Source organism: Bombina bombina, chromosome 1 (assembly GCF_027579735.1).
Source record: "Bombina bombina isolate aBomBom1 chromosome 1, aBomBom1.pri, whole genome shotgun sequence".
Lineage (NCBI taxonomy): Eukaryota > Metazoa > Chordata > Amphibia > Anura > Bombinatoridae > Bombina > Bombina bombina.
This window is the reverse complement of record NC_069499.1, coordinates 481,831,966-481,855,176: the sequence shown is the minus strand read 5'-3', so window position 1 is coordinate 481,855,176 and position 23,211 is coordinate 481,831,966. Positions and strand designations below refer to the sequence as shown.

Genomic DNA, 23,211 nt, shown 5'->3' with positions numbered 1-23,211 from the left:
AGTCCACGGCCCGCCCTGTCACTTTAAGGCAGGTGTTTTTATTTTTAAAACTACAGTCACCACTGCACCCTATAGTTTCTCCTTTTTCTTACTTGTCTTCGGTCGAATGACTGGAGGTGGGGGTTAGGGGAGGAGCTATATATACAGCTCTGCTGTGGGTGTCCTCTTGCAACTTCCTGTTGGGAAGGAGAATATCCCACAAGTAATGGATGAACCCGTGGACTGGATACACCACAAGAGAAAGAAATTTATCAGGTAAGCATCAATTTTGTTTTTTCATGGTGGTGAGAGTCCATGAGCCATTACTCATGGGAATTCCACTCCTGGCCACTATCAGGAGGCAAAGATTCACAAAACTTAAAAACCCTCCTACCTCACTGGTAACTAGTTTGACGTATAGCCAAGCAAGAATAAGAAGAAAGGTAGGAAAGGAAAAGAGCAAGAAAAAAAATGCAATACAATTGAATCAAAATCTATCAAAAAATGGGTGGGTTTCATGAGCTCTCAGCACCATGAAAGATATATATATATATATATATATATATATATATATATATATATATATATATATATATATATATATATATATATATATATATATATATATATATATATATATATAAAATGAATTATAAAGAAGTCTCTCCTTAGAATTATTTATATTAGGCCAAAAAGAAGGAACAGCAATTTCACAAATAATATTGTCAGAAGATACCGCCTTAAAAAACAAACCGTTCTCAAAACCACCTTTTCCTGATGAAAGTAAGATTTTAGCAGAAGAAATTGCCAAAAGAAACACAACCTTCCAGGACAGAAGCTGAATATCCTGATTATAAATAGGTTCAAAAGAAGGAACCTGCAAAACTTTTAAAACTAAATTAAGGCTCCAAGGAGGAGAAATTGATGTAATTACTGGCTTGATCCTGACTAAATCCTCAATAAATCTCTAAACGTAAGGAAGCTTAGCAATCTTCTGAAAGGGCTGAAATCTGGCTCTTTAAAAAGCTGGCAGATAAACCCTTATCCAAACCATGCTGAGGAAACAAAATAATTCTAGGAATTCTAAAAGAATGCCAGCTAAAACTACGTTTCACACACTATGAAATAAAGGCCTTCCAAACCTATGATACATTTTCCTTGTCGCAGTTTTCGGGCCTGAAGCAAAGTCTCAATAACAAGGCTATGGGGTAGATTTATCAAATAACTTGTGTAATGCTTGTGCAATGCTGCCGCTGCACATTCACAGCCAATCAGCCGCTAGCAGAGGATGTAAATCATCCCGATCATATCAGATCAGGATGATTGCAGTCCGACACCTCAGAGGTAGCGGATGAGTTAAGGAGCTGCTTCTGAACTTCGGGGGTAAATTGCAGCATCCACTGCTTGATAAATCTACCCCTATGTGTCCTTTGCCAGCCTATCATCCCTATGGTGGATGGAGCTATATCTACTATAGGTTGACAGACTACTATTGCCTTGAATAAGGGAAGCTTAAAGATTTCCCTAGGTGCTCCTTAAAGCTGTCTTACTGTTTATTTGCTCTTCTGCCAATGCTATCTGCATGTCTATTTGGCGCAATAACCTTTCTGAGATTGCATCTGGAGAAGGATACTGGAAGCTAATTATGGTTGCAAATAGCTTTATTTGTGATGCAGCAGTGTTGCTATGGCTGTTATATCTGTACACACCTTATGGCTAAATTCTTGGTTTACAGAGATTGTTTCTAAAACAAGACTTCTGTCTCTGCCCTTTAAAGGTAAAATTATTTTAGGCATGGCTTGGATGCTATCATAGTTAAGGATAGGATATATCAGCGCTTTTCCCCTCAGTTACTGCCAGATATAAATGACTCTTCTCTCCAAAAGGATAAATAAAATTTACAAAAACACACAGAAAATAAAACTATTATACTGGCCTTCGATTGCTGGAGCAGATAATGTTAATAATAAAAAATGACTTAAAATGACACAAAATAGCTGAAATATTCCAAATAGATGTCAGAACGGCACTTATATGATACTAACAATAAAACTCTAAAAGCTGATTTATATGAAAACATATATTTATTAATGCATATCTAAAAAAAACACTACTTCAATGTGCACATTTCTAAAATCAAAAATAAATAATAAACCTTATAAAATATAGGTTAATTATCTATGTGTCTAAGACTTAAAAAATGGGACACTATGACTCTCCGTTTACATCATTGTTCGTAATGATGATCTGTTAGTGTCTAATATCTAGAAATCACATTTGAAATCAACTGAAAATTGACACAGGAGGACAATGCCTTAAACGTTTAAAGAAAATCTTTTACCTTGCAGGACAAAAAAAAAAAGCACAGAGAAAAGCTTTAGGACGTAGGATTGATGGTTGCCACTTCAGATGCATTCTTCTTTTCCAGATTTCATTTAAGGCCTCTAGCTTTCTCTTCTTTGTCAAAGGAATGGAGATCACAAGAACTTGCCTCAATATTATCTCCGTACATCAGGTTGCAGACTCACCATTCCATTTTTTGAGGGTCCTCTTTTTGACAGTAATCTTTTCAAACACCATCCTACTGAGGGAGGAAGGTATCTTGCATAATCATGTGGGTGGAGACCCATCAGATGTTTTCTGAGCCATTTAAGTTCCCAGAATCATCAACAACTAAGTCACTAATTCCTCCATCTCGGGCACTTGTCCTTACATCAGGAGGTTTTAAACTAGATTTTTGCCGTGCTGGAAAAGGCCAGAGATTTGATAACTTCTCATTTAAATAATAAGTTTCCCCTCGATTGTGTCAGATCCCTGGATCCTCAGGCAATTCTGATGGATGCCCTAGTGGTATATTGGTCGTTCAAGATAATTTGATCTTCAATGCTTTTGTGCTACTTATTTCTCTTGTAAGGTGTATCCAGTCCACGGATTCATCCTTTACTTGTGGGATATTCTCCTTCCTAACAGGCAAAGAGAGCACACAGCAGAGCTATCCATATAGCTCCCCCTCTAGCTCCACCCCCCAGTCATTCTTTTTGCCGGCTCTAAGCAATAGGGTCTCTCTCGGAAGGGTAAAGTGAATGTGGTGTTAGATCTCTGGTGGTTGTCTCAGGATCACCTGGCTCAGGGAATGTGTTTCCACAGACCAGAGTGGATCATCGTAACGACCGACGCCAGTCTGTTGGGCTGGGGTGCTGTCTGGCACTCCCTGAAAGCTCAGGGCTTATGGTCTCGGGAAGAAGCTCTTCTCCCGATAAACATTCTGGAACTGAGGGCGATATTCAACGCTCTTCAGGCATGGCCTCAGCTAGCTGTGGCCAAATTCATCAGATTTCAGTCGGACAACATCACGACTGTAGCTTACATCAACCATCAAGGGGGAACAAGGAGTTCCCTAGCAATGATGGAAGTAACCAAAATAATCAGGTGGGCGGAGGATCACTCTTGCCACCTCTCAGCAATTCACATCCCAGGAGTAGACAACTGGGAAGCGGATTTTCTAAGTCGTCAGACTTTTCATCCGGGGGAGTGGGAACTCCACCCGGAGGTATTTGCCCAGCTGACTCAGCTATGGGGCACTCCAGAATTGGATCTGATGGCGTCCCGTCAGAATGCCAAACTTCCTCTTTATGAGTCCAGGTCCCGGGATCCCCAGGCGGTGTTGATAGATGCTCTAGCAGCGCCTTGGTCCTTCAATCTGGCCTATGTGTTTCCACCGTTTCCTCTCCTTCCTCGTCTGGTTGCCAGAATCAAGCAGGAGAGGGCGTCAGTGATTCTGATAGCGCCTGCGTGGCCACGCAGGACTTGGTATGCAGACCTAGTGGACACGTCATCCGTTCCACCATGGACTCTGCCAATGAGGCAGGATCTTCTACTTCAAGGTCCTTTCAAACATCCAAATCTAATTTCTCTGCGTCTGACTGCTTGGAGATTGAACGCCTAATTCTATCTAAGCGTGGTTTCTCTGAGTCGGTTATCGATACCCTGATTCAGGCTAGAAAGCCTGTCACCAGGAAAATCTACCATAAGATTTGGCGAAAAATTTCTTTGTTGGTGCGAATCCAAGGGTTACTCATGGAGTAAGATTAGGATTCCCAGGATATTGTCTTTTCTCCAAGAAGGATTGGAGAAAGGATTATCAGCTAGTTCCTTAAAAGGACAGATATCTACTTTGTCTATTCTTTTACACAAACGTCTGGCAGAGGTACCAGACGTTCAAGCATTTAGTCAGGCTTTAGTCAGAATCAAGCCTGTTTATAGACCTGTGGCTCCGCCATGGAGTCTGAATTTAGTTCTTTCAGTTCTGCAAGGGGTTCCATTTGAACCTTTACATTCCATAGATATTAAACTTTGATCTTGGAAAGTTTTGTTTCTGGTAGCTATCTCTTGTGTTCAAAGAGTTTCAGAGTTATCTGCTTTGCAGTGTGACTCACCTTATTTGGTGTTCCACGCAGATAAGGTAGTTTGCGTACCAAACCCGGTTTTCTTCCTAAGGTTGTGTCTAATAAGAATATTACACATGAAAAGAGATTCCGACATCCATCATTTATATAAAAGTATTCAGTCTTTATTCATATTCGTTAAAAACAGGAACACAGCAAACAAACGGTCAGGTAAACCAAGGCGCAGCACGCAGGCATACGCGTTTCGGAAGTGAATTCCGTAGTCACAGCCTAAGTGCTAAACCCCCACGTCCCATTTAAAAAGCCAAAGGGTAAATGTGATTGGTAAAAACAAAACAACGCCCTAGTTTTTCTGACCAATAATATGAAATATGTCATTAAGAAACTAGTATCTATTCTTTAAAAGAGTAACATAATGGCACACGTATTACACATGTAATTCTAAGAAATGAATTAGATTAAATGAAGAGGCGAGGAGTTAAATTGACAAAACACCTGATAGATGTAAATCAAACATGGAGAAATGAGAGAGAACAAGTGAGAAAATAGACTCTGTGTATACATTCCAATATAAATATACATATATAAAAAGTAAAAAAAGGGGGATTACATTTTCTTGCTACATGTACATGTTAACAAAATGATAGGCAAGAGATATATTAATTTATGTACATCAATAACAAAGTAATTCTACGTAGGCTAAGATTAAATGCACAAAAGAGCTCAAAAGACATATTGATATTACGTTTAGCACAAAATCTATTGATATATTCTCATATGAGAGCATGTAAAATCGGTGCTATGATGATAGTAGACAAATAGTATGTTAATAGCAACGTAAAAGAATATATATATGTATGTATAGGTACACAGTCTAAATACACTAAGTAGCTGATCATATATAAGATTCATATATATCAAAAAGTAGATAATATTGTATCAAATATATAAGTATACATAAATATTAAAATTTATGAATGATATATAAGAACATAATCTACAATAAGTGTTCTAAATATATCACACTATGTACACTCTCTAAATATCACAGATAGATAGATATATCATGTATGCTGGGACTAAGCGGCAGAGGACCGGACTAAGGAGCAAATCTATACGGTAAACTAACTATTAGGTTTTAAACTATAGGTGGAAGGAAAGTGAGCATAGAATGCTCATAAACAGAAGTGAGCAGAGAATACTTACTCCCAGTGATTGATAATATCAAACCTGGAGTTAAGTCCGTTTGGCAGCCTAGTATCTAATGTAAATATCCAATATGCTTCCCTTCGTGCCAGAATGGTGTCAATGTCACCACCCCTAGTTGGTCTTATGATCTTCTCTATGGCACACCATGAAAAATGCTTGAGATCATTGTTATGAAAACCTCCAAAGTGCTGAACTATAGGTGTAGTTGCTCTATTTTGTTTAAACGATGATAGGTGTTCACGTATTCTAGTATTGAGATCTCTAGAGGTGAGCCCTACATACTGAATATTACAAAGGGAACATTCGATGAGGTATATGGCATATTCAGTAGTGCAGTTCATGCAAGTGTCAATATCATAAGTTCTGTGAGTGACCTTACTACAAAAATTCTTTGTCACTTTCACAAGGTCGCACGGTTTACATTTTCGTCTGCCACATCTGTACATGCCAGTATGCCTTAACCAAGATCCCCCTGGCTCATTTTTTGGTTTAAGTAGTGTAGGTGCCAAGATATTACCTAAAGTTGGGCTCCTCCTATAGGAGCATCTGATGCCATTTTTAACAGTTCTAATTAGTTTATCATCCGCAGAGAGGAGTGAGAAGTGCTTGCGGACAATTTTACAGATGTCTTGATACTGTGCACTATGATTGGTAACAAAGGTTACACCTTTGAACCCAGTCTTCTCAGCGGATTTCAAATGCAGGAGATCTTTTCTCTCTATGGCACTAACAGCCTTCTTGGCTCTTTTTACTATAGCTCTTGGGTATTTTCTACTGATCAACCTCTGTTCAAGATCAACAGACTCTTTTTCGAACTGCTCAGGACTTGTGCAGTTTCGTCTGAGTCTTATAAATTCACCTTTTGCGATAGCGAAAGGGACATGTTTCGGATGGCAACTGGTACCCTGAAGCAGAGAGTTACCTGATATTGGTTTTCTATATACAGTAGACTCAATCTTACCTTGAGAATTGCTGCTTAAAGTTACATCGAGATAGTTAATGCTATGTGAACTGTACTCATAGGTGAATTTAAGATTAATGTCATTCATGTGTAGATACTCCAGAAAATCTGGGATAGTTGCTTCGTCACCTGTCCAAATAAAAATGAGATCATCTATATATCTCTGATAAAGAGATATATGATCTCTAAAACAGGAACAGAACAGAACAGAAAAGTGAGAGGGAATTTTAGACAAAATCAGCCCCGCTTTGGTAGACGGAGGAGGGGCAATAAGAATAATTCAAATAAAAAAAACAAAAACAACCAAAATTCACAGAAAAATGTCACTTTTTCAGGTAGCGACACAGAATATTCTAGTGATGGAGAAAGACACACAGAAGAAGAGTATGACACACAACAAACAGCAGGTTTAAATACAGATAACACGGGTACTAATACCATTGTTCCCTACCCCATACCTACCCCTATTACTAGTCAAGCAAAACATTCCACCAAACCAAAACAGTCCATATACGTAGAAACTGCACGTAATATATCAAGTATTGATAATTCCGTTATGGAACAGGTTTTTTCTCAGGCACAGGGGGGTGTAGCGGGGGGAGGGGGAAACCGCCTAATTCAGGGCCAAAATCTGGCCAACAACCGAGAAGGTTACCAGTTGAGGGAACCAAGACCACAGACGAAGTACAAATAGTGGGCAATGTGGTTAACCTGTCATCTTTTTCTTTAAATGCAGCAGAGTACAAAGTACTTAATCTTGGTCTAAACTTTGCTCCTACAAATGATTTCGATCTATTTCAAACCATCATAGATGTCAATAGACTTACCAGAAATATTACACTTCAAAAACATTTTTCTGATGCCCCAGAGAATACTGATGAAACTATATCTGATATTACACAGAACCATGATATGTATCTTAATAAACCTAGTTTCCATGAAGGTTGTGACATTGTTTCCTTACAACAACTTCAAATTAGCTCAACCACTGAGCAAGATATGAGAAGTAGGGGACCTAGTATCAAAAAAAAGTCCAGATTTTATCCCATCCAAAGTAGAGGAAACATTATAGAAACCTTCCATAGCAGAGTAGAACAAGACCTAGTAGCACTTAAATCTCACAGATCTAGCCGCAAGTCCAATCTGTCCTTGTCTGAAAAAGAAGCTATTTCTTCTCTAAAAAACAATAATGACCTGGTTGTCAGAAAATCAGATAAGGGCGGAATGGTAGTGGTATTGGATCGTACACAATATGTGGCAGAGGGTTTAAGACAACTACAGAACGAAGAAGACTATTTGATCTTAAATAGGGATCCTACACCAGAATATAAACGTGAATTGAAACATCTTTTGGATGATGGTTTGGAACAAGGGTGTATCGATACTAACACGGCTGAATTTCTTTTTGTTGATAGCCCAAAGACTCCCTTGTTCCACCATTTCCCAAAAACACATAAATCTCTTACTGAAGTTAAAGGCCGCCCCATTGTGAGTGGTGTTGAATCCCTTTTGGGAAATTTGTCCCAATGGATCGACAACATTCTGCAGCCTTTGGTGTTGTCACTGCTCTCCTATGTAAGAGATACCAAGCACATTCTTAATACACTTGAACATGTAAAATGGTCAGACTCTTGTATATGGTTAACTATTGATGTTGTTTCCCTCTACTCCAGCATTCCACACTCTAAGGGAGTGGAAGCTGTTACCTTTTTCCTGGATTATTTTACTGATTATGACTCCACTCTTAAGAATTACATTCTGAAAGTACTCACATTTTTACTTACTCATAATTTTTTCAAGTTTGAGGACATATACTATCTCCAAAGGTGTGGTACAGCCATGGGGGCGAAGTTTGCCCCCTCCTATGCAAATTTATTTCTAGGATGGTGGGAGTTTTGCCACATCTTTGGAGATAGTAACCCTTTTAGAGATCATATATCTCTTTATCAGAGATATATAGATGATCTCATTTTTATTTGGACAGGTGACGAAGCAACTATCCCAGATTTTCTGGAGTATCTACACATGAATGACATTAATCTTAAATTCACCTATGAGTACAGTTCACATAGCATTAACTATCTCGATGTAACTTTAAGCAGCAATTCTCAAGGTAAGATTGAGTCTACTGTATATAGAAAACCAATATCAGGTAACTCTCTGCTTCAGGGTACCAGTTGCCATCCGAAACATGTCCCTTTCGCTATCGCAAAAGGTGAATTTATAAGACTCAGACGAAACTGCACAAGTCCTGAGCAGTTCGAAAAAGAGTCTGTTGATCTTGAACAGAGGTTGATCAGTAGAAAATACCCAAGAGCTATAGTAAAAAGAGCCAAGAAGGCTGTTAGTGCCATAGAGAGAAAAGATCTCCTGCATTTGAAATCCGCTGAGAAGACTGGGTTCAAAGGTGTAACCTTTGTTACCAATCATAGTGCACAGTATCAAGACATCTGTAAAATTGTCCGCAAGCACTTCTCACTCCTCTCTGCGGATGATAAACTAATTAGAACTGTTAAAAATGGCATCAGATGCTCCTATAGGAGGAGCCCAACTTTAGGTAATATCTTGGCACCTACACTACTTAAACCAAAAAATGAGCCAGGGGGATCTTGGTTAAGGCATACTGGCATGTACAGATGTGGCAGACGAAAATGTAAACCGTGCGACCTTGTGAAAGTGACAAAGAATTTTTGTAGTAAGGTCACTCACAGAACTTATGATATTGACACTTGCATGAACTGCACTACTGAATATGCCATATACCTCATCGAATGTTCCCTTTGTAATATTCAGTATGTAGGGCTCACCTCTAGAGATCTCAATACTAGAATACGTGAACACCTATCATCGTTTAAACAAAATAGAGCAACTACACCTATAGTTCAGCACTTTGGAGGTTTTCATAACAATGATCTCAAGCATTTTTCATGGTGTGCCATAGAGAAGATCATAAGACCAACTAGGGGTGGTGACATTGACACCATTCTGGCACGAAGGGAAGCATATTGGATATTTACATTAGATACTAGGCTGCCAAACGGACTTAACTCCAGGTTTGATATTATCAATCACTGGGAGTAAGTATTCTCTGCTCACTTCTGTTTATGAGCATTCTATGCTCACTTTCCTTCCACCTATAGTTTAAAACCTAATAGTTAGTTTACCGTATAGATTTGCTCCTTAGTCCGGTCCTCTGCCGCTTAGTCCCAGCATACATGATATATCTATCTATCTGTGATATTTAGAGAGTGTACATAGTGTGATATATTTAGAACACTTATTGTAGATTATGTTCTTATATATCATTCATAAATTTTAATATTTATGTATACTTATATATTTGATACAATATTATCTACTTTTTGATATATATGAATCTTATATATGATCAGCTACTTAGTGTATTTAGACTGTGTACCTATACATACATATATATATTCTTTTACGTTGCTATTAACATACTATTTGTCTACTATCATCATAGCACCGATTTTACATGCTCTCATATGAGAATATATCAATAGATTTTGTGCTAAACGTAATATCAATATGTCTTTTGAGCTCTTTTGTGCATTTAATCTTAGCCTACGTAGAATTACTTTGTTATTGATGTACATAAATTAATATATCTCTTGCCTATCATTTTGTTAACATGTACATGTAGCAAGAAAATGTAATCCCCCTTTTTTTACTTTTTATATATGTATATTTATATTGGAATGTATACACAGAGTCTATTTTCTCACTTGTTCTCTCTCATTTCTCCATGTTTGATTTACATCTATCAGGTGTTTTGTCAATTTAACTCCTCGCCTCTTCATTTAATCTAATTCATTTCTTAGAATTACATGTGTAATACGTGTGCCATTATGTTACTCTTTTAAAGAATAGATACTAGTTTCTTAATGACATATTTCATATTATTGGTCAGAAAAACTAGGGCGTTGTTTTGTTTTTACCAATCACATTTACCCTTTGGCTTTTTAAATGGGACGTGGGGGTTTAGCACTTAGGCTGTGACTACGGAATTCACTTCCGAAACGCGTATGCCTGCGTGCTGCGCCTTGGTTTACCTGACCGTTTGTTTGCTGTGTTCCTGTTTTTAACGAATATGAATAAAGACTGAATACTTTTATATAAATGATGGATGTCGGAATCTCTTTTCATGTGTGACTTATTCCAGTGTCATCCGACACATCAGCTGTGTTACTGTTTTGGAGCGGACCCGAGCGGCAGTTTCTTTCCTGGTAAAGAATCCATATGATTGGTGGATTGCCGAGCACGTCATCACCCACACCTTCCAACAAGCCACTCAGCGTAAACCCTGTGAGCCGCGTAATTTGAAGCTGGCGTCTTCGTGTGCGGCACAGGAGTAGCCGAAGGATATTGGCAGCGCTAGTGGCGGAACTTATGTGTCGATCTCATGAAGTGGTGTGGTGAGTTTTTCTTTACCTATATGCTTTCTGCTCCAATATCAAAGGAGTGATACTGAGGATTGACTTTGTGCAACTTGGGTCTATATCGAATTGTGAGCCAAACATAGCTCACGGCCGTACTGTTTGGGTTTCTTTGTGTTTGTATTTAATAAGAATATTAATCAGGAAATTGTTGTTCCTTCTCTGTGTCCTAATCCTTCTTCGAAGAAGGAACGTCTGTTACACAATCTTGATGTGGTTCGTGCTTTAAAGTTCTATTTACAAGCAACTAAGGATTTCAGACAAACAACTTCATTGTTTGTCATCTATTCTGGTAAGAGGAGAGGTCAGAAGGCGACTGCTACCTCTCTTTCCTTTTGGCTGAAAAGCATCATCCGTTTGGCCTATGAGACTGCTGGCCAGCAGCCTCCTGAAACAATTACTGCTCATTCTACCAGAGCAGTGGCTTCCACATGGGCTTTTAAAAATGAGGCTTCTGTTGAACAGATTTGTAAGGCAGCGACTTGGTCTTCGCTGCATACTTTTTCCAAATTTTACAAACTCAATACTTTTGCTTCTTCGGAGGCTATTTTTGGGAGAAAGGTTTTACAAACAGTGGTGCCTTCCGTTTAAGGTACCTGTCTTGTTCCCTCCCTTCATCCGTGTCCTAAAGCTTTGGTATTGGTATCCCACAAGTAAAGGATGAATCCGTGGACTGGATACACCTTACAAGAGAAAACAGAATTTATGCTTACCGGATAAATTACTTTCTCTTGTGGTGTATCCAGTCCACGGCCCGCCCTGGCTATTAAGTCAGGTAGATTTTTTTGTTTAAACTACAGTCACCAATGCACCCTATGGTTTCTCCTTTTTCTTCCTAACCTCCGGTCGAATGACTGGGGGGTGGAGCTAGAGGGGAGCTATATGGACAGCTCTGCTGTGTGCTCTCTTTGCCACTTCCTGTTAGGAAGGAGAATATCCCACAAGTAAAGGATAAATCCGTGGACTGGATACACCACAAGAGAAAGTAATTTATCAGGTAAGCATAAATTCTGTTTTCTTTTATGATGGTAAGAGTTTTGAACGTCATTTTCCCCACTTTGGTCCACTTTGGTCCTTTCCTATTTTCAGGCTTTCCTACTTAGGAGACAGGGTGGAGCAAAGCTTACTTTGCAAAATTGGAAAACCTTTAATTTTTTTAAATTAAATTACAGGAAAGGGGGATAAAAAAATAAATAATAAAAATATATAACTTAATTGGAAAATTCTAAAAAACAAACTAAAACCCCCCCAGAAAAAATGTGTGTGTGTGTATGTGTGTATATATATATATATATATATATATATATATATATATATATATATATATATATATATATATATAATACTACATATAATACTACATATAATACTTCAGTTTAAACATTTGCTCTCAATGCCTTGAATCCATCATCTTGTTTTAGACTTATAGTATAGGTTTTGAGATGGTATTGGATTAAAAATGTAAGGGTAGATTCCTTTTCCCTTCTATATTTTATATGGACTTCAGTTTCCCTTAAACCTTGTTTTCTTAGCTTTTAAATAATATCAGTGTTTTCCCCAGGACTTATTTAATGGGCACACCACTCTGCTGATGCTGATTTTACAGATCAGCAGGCTAAAATTTAAGCCAATATTTAAGTAATGGTAGATTTTAAGTATTTACTAAGCTGCGTTCAAACAAGCATTGTTAAAAAGTATGAGGTACATTCAGCAAACACCTATAATTATGCATATAAAAGTTTTTATGTTAGCAGTAACTCAGCAATAGATGTGCGCTCCAGTCGCCCAATGCTAAAGTAACTTTTTTAAATGACTTTTTTTCATTGTTAAATTCTTAACGCTTGCTATACGGCATTAATGTAAGGGGGGAAAATCCTGTACCAGCGGCCCATGTGCCAATTTTCATCATGCATTGACTGTGCATGAGCGGGTGGGACCGCTCTCTATTTCACACTAAAGAGAAAGCAGGAATAGGAAGGGGGCAAAGGAATAATGAGTAAGAAAAATATATAAATATTAATACAACAACATTTAAAATTAGGGGGAGGTAAAAGGTGAGTTTAAAATCCTCCACTACGCACAAAATATAGAGACAATAACTCATTGTGTAGTTCATTAACAAATCTAGACAGACCAGAAGGCTTGTTTTTCCCACAGATAACCTCTGAATTACATTGTTTCCAATGCAGTAAATGATTCTGGGTAAAATATGCAAATTAGGTTCACAATGACACACTTTTTTACTTCAAGTCTGCTTTTCAGCAGATTCCCTTTACGCCAAAGTATTGCTGTTCATACAGCTTATAAACTTAGCTAGGGTTAGTGCAGTGATTCATAACCATCCCAGGACAGACTGTTTCGTAGTTATTGCTACTCATCAGCTGGGAGAAGGTTTGAATCACTGCTGGGTGAAGTTGATTCCGGGCAAAATACAGCAACATTTAAAATTAGGGGGAAGTAAAAGGTGAGTTTAAAATCCTCCACTATGCACAAAATATAGAGAAAATAACTCATTGTGTAGTTCATTAACAAATCTAGACAGGACAGAAGGCTTGTTTTTCCCACAGTTATGAATCACTGCACTAACCCTAGCTAAGTTTATTAGCTGTGTGAACAGCGATACTTTAGCGTAAAGGGAATCTGCTGAGAAGCAGACTTGACGTTAAAAGGTGTGTCATTGTGAACCTAATTTGCATATCTTACCCAGAATCCTTTGCTGCATTGGAAACAATGTATTCCAGAGGTTATCTGTGGGAAAAACGAGCCTTCTGGCCTGTCTAGATTTGTTAAGGAACTACACAATGAGTTATTTTCTCTAAATATTAATAAATATAGGGATACATTATTTTAAAAAATGATAGCAATTTTAACACAGATATTATTTCTTATTCACTGACGTATTTTATAATTCTTAAAGGGACATGAAACCCAAAAATATTATTTTTTTAATTAGGTTGAACATACAATTTTAAAAAGCAACTTTCCAGTTTACTTCTATTATCAAATTTGCTTCATTCTCTTTGTATAATTTGTTGAAGAGGCAACAATGCACTACTGGTTTCTAACTGAACAAATGGGTGAGCCAATGACAATCGGTATATATATATATATATGCAGCCACCACTTACCTAGGTTCTTTGCTGCTCCTGAGCTTGCCTAGATAAATATTTCAGTAAAGGATAACAAGAGAATGAAGCAAATTAAATAATAGAAGTTAAAGGGCCACTAAACCCAAAATCTTTCTTTCATGATTCAGATAGAGAATAGAAATGTGAACAACATTACAATTTACTTCCATAATTTATTTTGCTTCATTTTTTAAATATCCTTATTTGAAGAAAAAGCAATGCACATGGTGAGCCAATCACATGATGCTTCTATGTGCAGCAACCAATCAGCAGCTAGTGAGCATATCTAGATATGCTTTTCATCAAAGAATATCAAGAGAATAAAACAAATTAGAAAGTAAATTAGAAAGATGTTTAACATTGCATTCTCTTTCTAAATCATAAAAGAAAAAATGTGGGTGGCATGTCCCTTTAATTGGAAAGTTGTTTAAAACTGTATGCTCTATTTAAATCAGTAATTTCTAAATATGACTTTACTATTCCTTTAAATTTACCATCAATTTAGGCTATAATTAACTATTTTTTTGTTTGTTGCACAGACAAATTGATATTAAAAAAATTAATAAAATGATTAAATTAGAAAGTTGCTTAAAATTGCATGATCTATCTGAATCATGAAAGAAAAAAAAAATGGGTTTAGTTTCCCTTTAATGAAATCAATCAAACATCTATAGTCATTGTAGAATTAAAAGAAAACACCATGAAAGTTCGTACAACTCATATATACAATATAGGTGTTTCCCAGAAACCAACTCTTAAACAGATAGTAAACTTATAATGGATTTATAATAAACTAATCTGAACGGATGATTTGGTGTTCTTAACCTTATAGAGTACATTAGTTCCAAATATTTAGCAACCTTCAAAAATTTATGAAAAATGTGTATTAAAATGTTTATTAAAAATAAGTTAAAGGGCCATGATACCCAAATGTTGAAACACTTGAAAGTGATGCAGCATAGCTGTAAAAAGCTGACTAGAAAATATCACCTGAACATCTCTATGTAAAAAAGAAAGTTATTTTACCTCAAAAGTTCCTCAGTAGCCACATCCCATTGTAAATTACTTTTAATCAGCAAATCAGTATGTCTGTCCCAGGACAGGCAAGGGGATGAGCTTTGTGCACACATGTTATTTCCCTATTCAGTTTAAGGAAGTTTACTATGAAATCTCATGAGAGTTAAGTCAAATCTCATGGGTTCACAGTAAAAGAGTTCATGACCTCAGCACTGCTGATGCTGATTGGCTGCAGTTTATTTCTTCATTTTTAATTTTTTTTACCTGCAGCTGGACAGCAGTTGAGTATAACTTTTTACACAGAACTTACTCTGATGAGCTGAGGAAATTGTGAGGTAAAAATCTCCTTTTTTTACATAGAGATTCTCAGGTGATATTTTCCTGTCAGCTTTTTACAGTTATACTGCATCAGTTTCAAGTGATTTAGCATATGAGTGTTATGTCCCTTTAATTAATAACTTCATAATAAACAGACTACTTAATTATGAAGATATTTTCATCATATATATATATATATATATATATATATATATATATACTTTTAATAAATAGTTTAAATAACTTATTTTTAATAAACATTTTAATGTAATGGCTGGTTATTTATCGGGTGCCTGTAAATGGCCGAATTTGCCCTTTTACGGGCACGTAATAAATTAGCGCTCCACTTGTAATCTCAACCTAAATAAGATGCAAAATAATGTCCTTTCATAAAAAATAAAAAAAGTTGCACAGAAATCATGAAAGACTAGTATACAATATTATTGAAATCATTAGACTGCATTCTAACCATGTTAAAAATGCCAAAACCCGTGTAGCCTATTCTCAAACCAGGATATCCAAGAATAGACAAGCATGAAAGATTTCTGTAATCTTGCATATAATGATGCACATTCTTACACAAAAAATCCATCTGCAAGTGTCATGTCAGTCAGGAGAAGCTTTTGATCGGTGAATACAGCTGAGCAGTCTCTTCTGGCAGAGCCGCCCCAGAAAATGCTAAACGCGGTTATCTGTTCTCCACCATCTGCAGCATGATTTTTCAGTTCTGCTCTGGCATTTCAAATACTACACAGGGCATAAAGAAAGGCACAGATGACAATTCAGAGTGACAGATTCATTTCCTCTAGAGGGTAAAAATTCTGGTATGCGGTTGTGCCACCCTTCTACGTGAATTTTATTACATTGTTACTGGTATTTGGCTTTTTATTTCATTATTTCATGTCAAATTCCAATTCTTTCTAGCTTTGTTATGACAAATTCCATCAAAGTAGAAAATGTCCCTAGGGTTTGTAGAAGTCATTTAGCTCTTTTGTGAAACAAATCAATGATACAGTTAACATATTTCATTAGATGAAGTGATAATGAAAAAAACACATGAGATTATAATTGCCACAACATAGGGATAATTTGAAAGTTTGTTTTGATATCATATGTTAAGTCCACTCTTAAAATTGTAAAATCTCTATATTTTTATTTCTCAGCATAAGAACATTTAATATGAATAACATTTTGCTGTTGTAATTTTCCTCTGATTAAAATGCAAATGTTCAGGCATAAATTTAGTTTTATGGTCTCTGCCATATGTTTGCTATGATTCTGTGCCAAACAAATGCAAAAAGGTGTTAAAAGATATTTCAATATTGTTCTGTCATTTTTTTTTCTGTAGAAACTAAATATGCAGGACATGCCCTTGCACTGCTCAAGGAATGTGAACTCCAGGAATATGATGGGTATGTTAGAGCTTTATTTACTATTTTTGTGCTCTATAAGTGAATATTTTTTTTCTTCCTCATTATTTTTGATAAATCAATTTCAGTGCAAATAAAAATAATTTTACTGTATTACTTATGTGTACAATAACAAACCATGACCGATGAATTAGAATGACTCTGAAACACAAAGTGATAACTGTTTGGCCACACAGACAACTATTGTGAGACATCATTCCTTATGTTTTTAATTCAAATATAACTTTGCATAGGCTCAATGACCTAAATATGTATAGCTTAGAGGAGAGAAGGGAAAGAGGTGATATGATAGCAACTTTCAACCACGTTAAAGGGCTTAGTAAAACTGAGGCTGTGGGTATTTTACATAAAATGGAAAATTCAAGAACAAGGGGTCAAGCTAAAGGGTAGTAGATTCAGGAGTAATTTGAGGAAGCACTACTTTGCAGAAAGAGTGATTGATTTATGGAATAAACTTCCTCAAGAGGTAGTAGCGACAAACACTGTGGGGGACTTTAAAAATGCATGGGACAAGCATAAGGCTATCCTACAAACTAGATAAGTTTATACTGTTAGGTAATATCGGGCAGACTTGCTGGGCCTATGGCTCTTATCTGACGTCAATATCTATGTTTCTTCTGTTAAGTGTGATCAGTCCACGGGTCATCATTACTTGTGGGATATTAACTGCTCCCCTACAGGAAGTGCAAGAGGATTCACCCAGCAGAGTTGCTATATAGCTCCTCCCCTCTACGTCACCTCCAGTCATTCTCTTGCACCCAACGACTAGATAGGATGTGTGAGAGGACTATGGTGATATATTTAGTTTTTATATCTTCAATCAAAAGTTTGTTATTTTATAATAGCACCGGAGTGTGTTATTCCTTCTCTGGTAGAATTTGAAGAAGAATCTACCTGAGTTTTTCTATGATTTTAGCCGGAGTAGTTAAGATCATATTGCTGTTTCTCGGCCATCTGAGGAGAGGTAAACTTCAGATCAGGGGACAGCAGGCAGATTAATCTGCAAAGAGGTATGTAGCAGTTTATTATTTTCTGACATGGAATTGATGAGAAAATCCTGCCATACCGTTATAATGTAAACTCAGCCTTGAATGCAGTAGATGTAGCTGATATCAGGCTGTCATGTATGTATATTTTACACTTCAGTTTTCTGGGAAATGGTACTTCTCTGGCTTTTAAACTGTATACATAGACTTAACCTATTTTGCAGGGACTTGCAATAGGTTTTAAATGACAATTAATTATTGAGGTAAAACGTTTTTTTGCTGGCATGTAAAAACGTTTTTTTCTCTGAGGTACTGGGTGAAAAAATGTTTTGGGCACTTTTTTTCCACTTGGCAATAGTTTTGATTTAAATTAGAGCAGTTCACTGATCCCTCTCACTGTTATGTGTGTGGGGGAGGGGCCATTTTGGTGCTTTCACTATGCATCAGAAAAACTCAGTCAGAGGTTCATTTTCTTCCTGCATGATCCGGTTCATCTCTACAGAGTTCAGGGATCTCCAAAGCCTTTTTTGAGGGAAGTAATCATTCACAGCAGAGCTGTGCTGATTGTATTGACTGTGATATAAAAAACGTTTATTTGTGTATTTTTTTCTGCTGCCTGGGTTAGTTATCATTTGCTGAGGGGAACAATCCTTTGCTAAAACTGTATATTCTGACAAAGATTGATGCTATAACTTAATTATTTTATCTGTTATAATATTTTCTGTGCTTCTTAAAGGCACAGTTCGTTTTCATATTATTTGTAAATTACTTTGAAAAGTATTTCCAAGTTGCTGTTTATTTGCTAGTGTGTTAAACATGTCTGATTCAGAGGAATATCTCTGTGCTATATGTGTTAATGCCAAAGTGGAGCCCAATAGAAATTTATGTACTAAATGTATTGATGCTACTTTAAAAAATAGTCAATCTGTACAAATTGAACATATTTCACCAAACAACGAGGGGAGAGTTATGCCGACTAACTCGCCTCACGTGTCAGTACCTGCATCTCCCGCTCAGGAGGTGCGTGATATTGTAGCGCCGAGTGCATCTGGGCGGCCATTACAAATCACATTACAAGATATGGCTACTGTTATGACTGAAGTTTTGGCTAAACTACCAGAACTAAGAGGTAAACGTGATCACTCTGGGATGAGAACAGAGTGCGCTGATAATGCAAGGGCCATGTCTGATACTGCGTCACAGTTTGCAGAACGTGAAGACGGAGAGCTTCATTCTGTGGGTGACGGTTCTGATCCAAATAAACTGGACTCAGACATTTCAAATTTTAAATTTAAGCTTGAGAACCTCCGTGTGTTACTAGGGGAGGTATTAGCGGCTCTGAATGATTGTAACACAGTTGCAATCCCAGAAAAAATGTGTAGGTTGGATAAATATTTTGCAGTACCGACGAGTACTGACGTTTTTCCTATACCTAAGAGACTTACTGACATTGTTACTAAGGAGTGGGATAGACCCGGTGTGCCTTTCTCACCCCCTCCTATATTCAGAAAAATGTTTCCAATAGACGCCGCCACACGGGACTTATGGCAAATGGTCCCTAAGGTGGAGGGAGCAGTTTCTACTTTAGCTAAGCGTACCACTATCCCAGTGGAGGATAGCTGTGCTTTTTCAGATCCAATGGATAAAAAATTAGAGGGTTACCTTAAGAAAATGTTTGTTCAACAAGGGTTTATATTGCAACCTATTGCATGTATTGCGCCTGTCACGGCTGCAGCAGCATTTTGGTTTGAGTCTCTGGAAGAGACACTTCAATCATCCACACTAGATGACATCACACACAAACTTAAATTCCTTAAGTTAGCTAATTCATTTATTTCAGATGCCGTAGTACATTTAACTAAACTTGCGGCTAAAAATTCAGGATTCGCCATTCAGGCACGCAGAGCTCTGTGGCTAAAATCCTGGTCAGCTGATGTTACGTCTAAATCTAAATTGCTTAATATTCCTTTCAAAGGGCAGACCTTATTCGGGCCCGGCTTGAAAGAGATTATTGATGACATTACAGGAGGTAAAGGTCATGCCCTGCCTCAGGACAAGGCCAAAGCCAAGGCTAGACAGTCCAATTTTCGTTCCTTTCGTAATTTCAAAGCAGGAGCAGCATCAACTTCCTCTGCACCAAAACAGGAAGGAGCTGTTGCTCGCTACAGACAAGGCTGGAAACCTAACCAGTCCTGGAACAGGGGCAAACAGGCCAGAAAACCTGCTGCTGCCCCTAAGACAGCATGAATAGAGGGCCCCCGATCCGGGACCGGATCTAGTGGGGGGCAGACTTTCCCTCTTCGCCCAGGCTTGGGCAAGAGATGTTCAGGATCCCTGGGCGTTAGAGATCATATCTCAGGGATACCTTCTGGACTTCAAATCCTCTCCCCCAAGAGGGAGATTTCATCTGTCAAGGTTGTCAACAAACCTAACAAAGAAGGAAGCGTTTCTACGCTGCGTACAAGATCTTTTATTAATGGGAGTGATCCATCCAGTTCCGCGGTTGGAACAAGGACAAGGGTTTTACTCAAATCTGTTTGTAGTTCCCAAAAAGAGGGAACCTTCAGGCCAATCTTGGATTTAAAGATCCTAAACAAATTCCTAAGAGTTCCATCGTTCAAGATGGAAACTATTCGAACAATTTTGCCCATGATCCAAGAGGGTCAGTACTTGACCACAGTGGATTTAAAGGATGCTTACCTTCACATACCGATTCACAGAAGTCATTACCGGTATCTAAGGTTTGCCTTTTTAGACAGGCATTACCAGTTTGTAGCTCTTCCATTCGGACTGGCTACGGCTCCAAGAATCTTCACAAAGGTTCTGGGCACTCTTCTGGCGGTACTAAGACCGCGAGGAATTTCAGTAGCTCCGTACTTAGACGACATACTGATACAAGCTTCAAGCTTTCAAACTGCCAAATCTCATACAGAGATAGTACTGGCATTTCTAAGGTCGCATGGATGGAAAGTGAACGAAGAGAAAAGTTCTCTCTTTCCACTCACAAGAGTTCCCTTCCTGGGGACTCTGATAGATTCTGTAGAAATGAAGATTTACCTGACAGAGGACAGGTTAACAAAACTTCAAAATGCATGCCGTGTCCTTCATTCCATTCAAGAGACCAGAAATTCTCTTCTATGGTGGCTTTATCGGCCACATCTGTCCAGGGGAATGCCATTCAGCAGGCCAGACTGGTCAATTGTAACAACAGACGCCAGCCTACTAGGTTGGGGCGCTGTCTGGAATTCTCTGAAGGCTCAGGGACTATGGAATCAGGAGGAGAGTCTTCTTCCAATAAACATTCTGGAATTGAGAGCAGTCCTCAATGCTCTTCTGGCTTGGCCCCAGTTAGCAACTCGGGGGTTCATCAGGTTCCAGTCGGACAACATCACGACTGTAGCTTATATCAACCATCAGGGAGGGACAAGAAGCTCCCTAGCAATGATGGAAGTATCGAAGATAATTCGCTGGGCAGAGTCTCACTCTTGCCACCTGTCTGCAATCCACATCCCGGGAGTGGAGAACTGGGAGGCGGATTTCTTAAGTCGTCAGACTTTTCATCCGGGGGAGTGGGAACTTCATCCAGAGGTCTTTGCCCAAATACTTCCACGTTGGGGCAAACCAGAGATAGATCTCATGGCGTCTCGACAGAACGCCAAGCTTCCGCGCTACGGGTCCAGATCCAGGGATCCGGGAGCGGTCCTGATAGATGCCTTGACAGCACCATGGACCTTCAGGATGGCTTATGTGTTTCCACCTTTCCCGATGCTTCCTCGATTGATTGCCAGAATCAAACAGGAGAAAGCATCAGTGATTCTAATAGCGCCTGCATGGCCACGCAGGACTTGGTATACAGATCTGGTGGACATGTCATTCTGTCCACCTTGGTCGTTACCTCTGAAACAGGACCTTCTGATTCAGGGTCCTTTCAAACATCAAAATCTAACTTCTCTGAAGCTGACTGCTTGGAAATTGAACGCTTGATCTTATCAAAGCGTGGTTTTTCTGAGTCAGTTATTGATACCTTAATACAGGCTAGGAAGCCTGTCACCAGAAAGATTTACCATAAAATATGGCGTAAATACCTATATTGGTGCGAATCCAAAGGTTACTCTTGGAGTAAGGTTAGGATTCCTAGGATATTGTCTTTTCTACAAGAAGGTTTAGAAAAGGGGTTATCCGCTAGTTCCTTAAAGGGACAGATCTCAGCTCTGTCCATTCTGTTACACAAGCGTCTGTCAGAAGTTCCAGACGTTCAGGCTTTTTGTCAGGCTTTGGCCAGGATTAAACCTGTGTTTAAAGCTGTGGCTCCACCATGGAGTTTAAACCTTGTTCTTAACGTTTTACAGGGTGTTCCGTTTGAACCCCTTCATTCCATTGATATAAAGTTGTTATCTTGGAAAGTTCTATTTTTAATGGCTATTTCCTCGGCTCGAAGAGTCTCTGAGTTATCAGCCTTACATTGTGATTCTCCTTATTTGATTTTTCACTCGGATAAGGTAGTTCTGCGTACTAAGCCTGGGTTCTTACCTAAGGTAGTCACTAACAGGAATATCAATCAGGAGATTGTTGTTCCATCCTTGTGCCCAAATCCTTCTTCGAGGAAGGAACGTCTTTTGCACAATCTGGATGTAGTTCGTGCCCTTAAATTTTATTTACAGGCAACTAAAGATTTTCGACAAACGTCTTCCCTGTTTGTCGTTTACTCTGGTCAGAGGAGAGGTCAAAAAGCTTCTGCTACCTCTCTCTCTTTTTGGCTTCGTAGCATAATTCGTTTAGCTTATGAGACTGCTGGACAGCAGCCTCCTGAAAGAATTACAGCTCATTCCACTAGAGCTGTGGCTTCCACTTGGGCCTTTAAGAATGAGGCCTCTGTTGAACAGATTTGCAAGGCTGCAACTTGGTCTTCGCTTCATACTTTTTCCAAATTTTCCAAATTTGACACTTTTGCTTCCTCGGAGGCTATTTTTGGGAGAAAGGTTCTTCAGGCAGTGGTTCCTTCTGTATAAAGAGCCTGCCTATCCCTCCCGTCATCCGTGTACTTTTGCTTTGGTATTGGTATCCCACAAGTAATGATGACCCGTGGACTGATCACACTTAACAGAAGAAAACATAATTTATGCTTACCTGATAAATTCCTTTCTTCTGTAGTGTGATCAGTCCACGGCCCGCCCTGTTTTTTAAGGCAGGTAAATATTTTTTAAATTATACTCCAGTCACCACTACACCCTTGGCTTCTCCTTTCTCGTTGGTCCTTGGTCGAATGACTGGAGGTGACGTAGAGGGGAGGAGCTATATAGCAACTCTGCTGGGTGAATCC

General features: G+C 38.3%; 1 protein-coding gene across 1 annotated transcript in view; it reads left to right on the top strand.

Moving 5' to 3' along the window:
• The window catches only part of CERKL (ceramide kinase like), a 618,864-nt gene that overhangs the window by 327,110 nt on the left and 268,543 nt on the right, over window positions 1–23,211 (top strand). Inside the window, 1 exon segment of the mRNA XM_053698522.1 lies at window positions 16,824–16,887. Coding sequence (XP_053554497.1) covers window positions 16,824–16,887 — 64 coding nt within the window.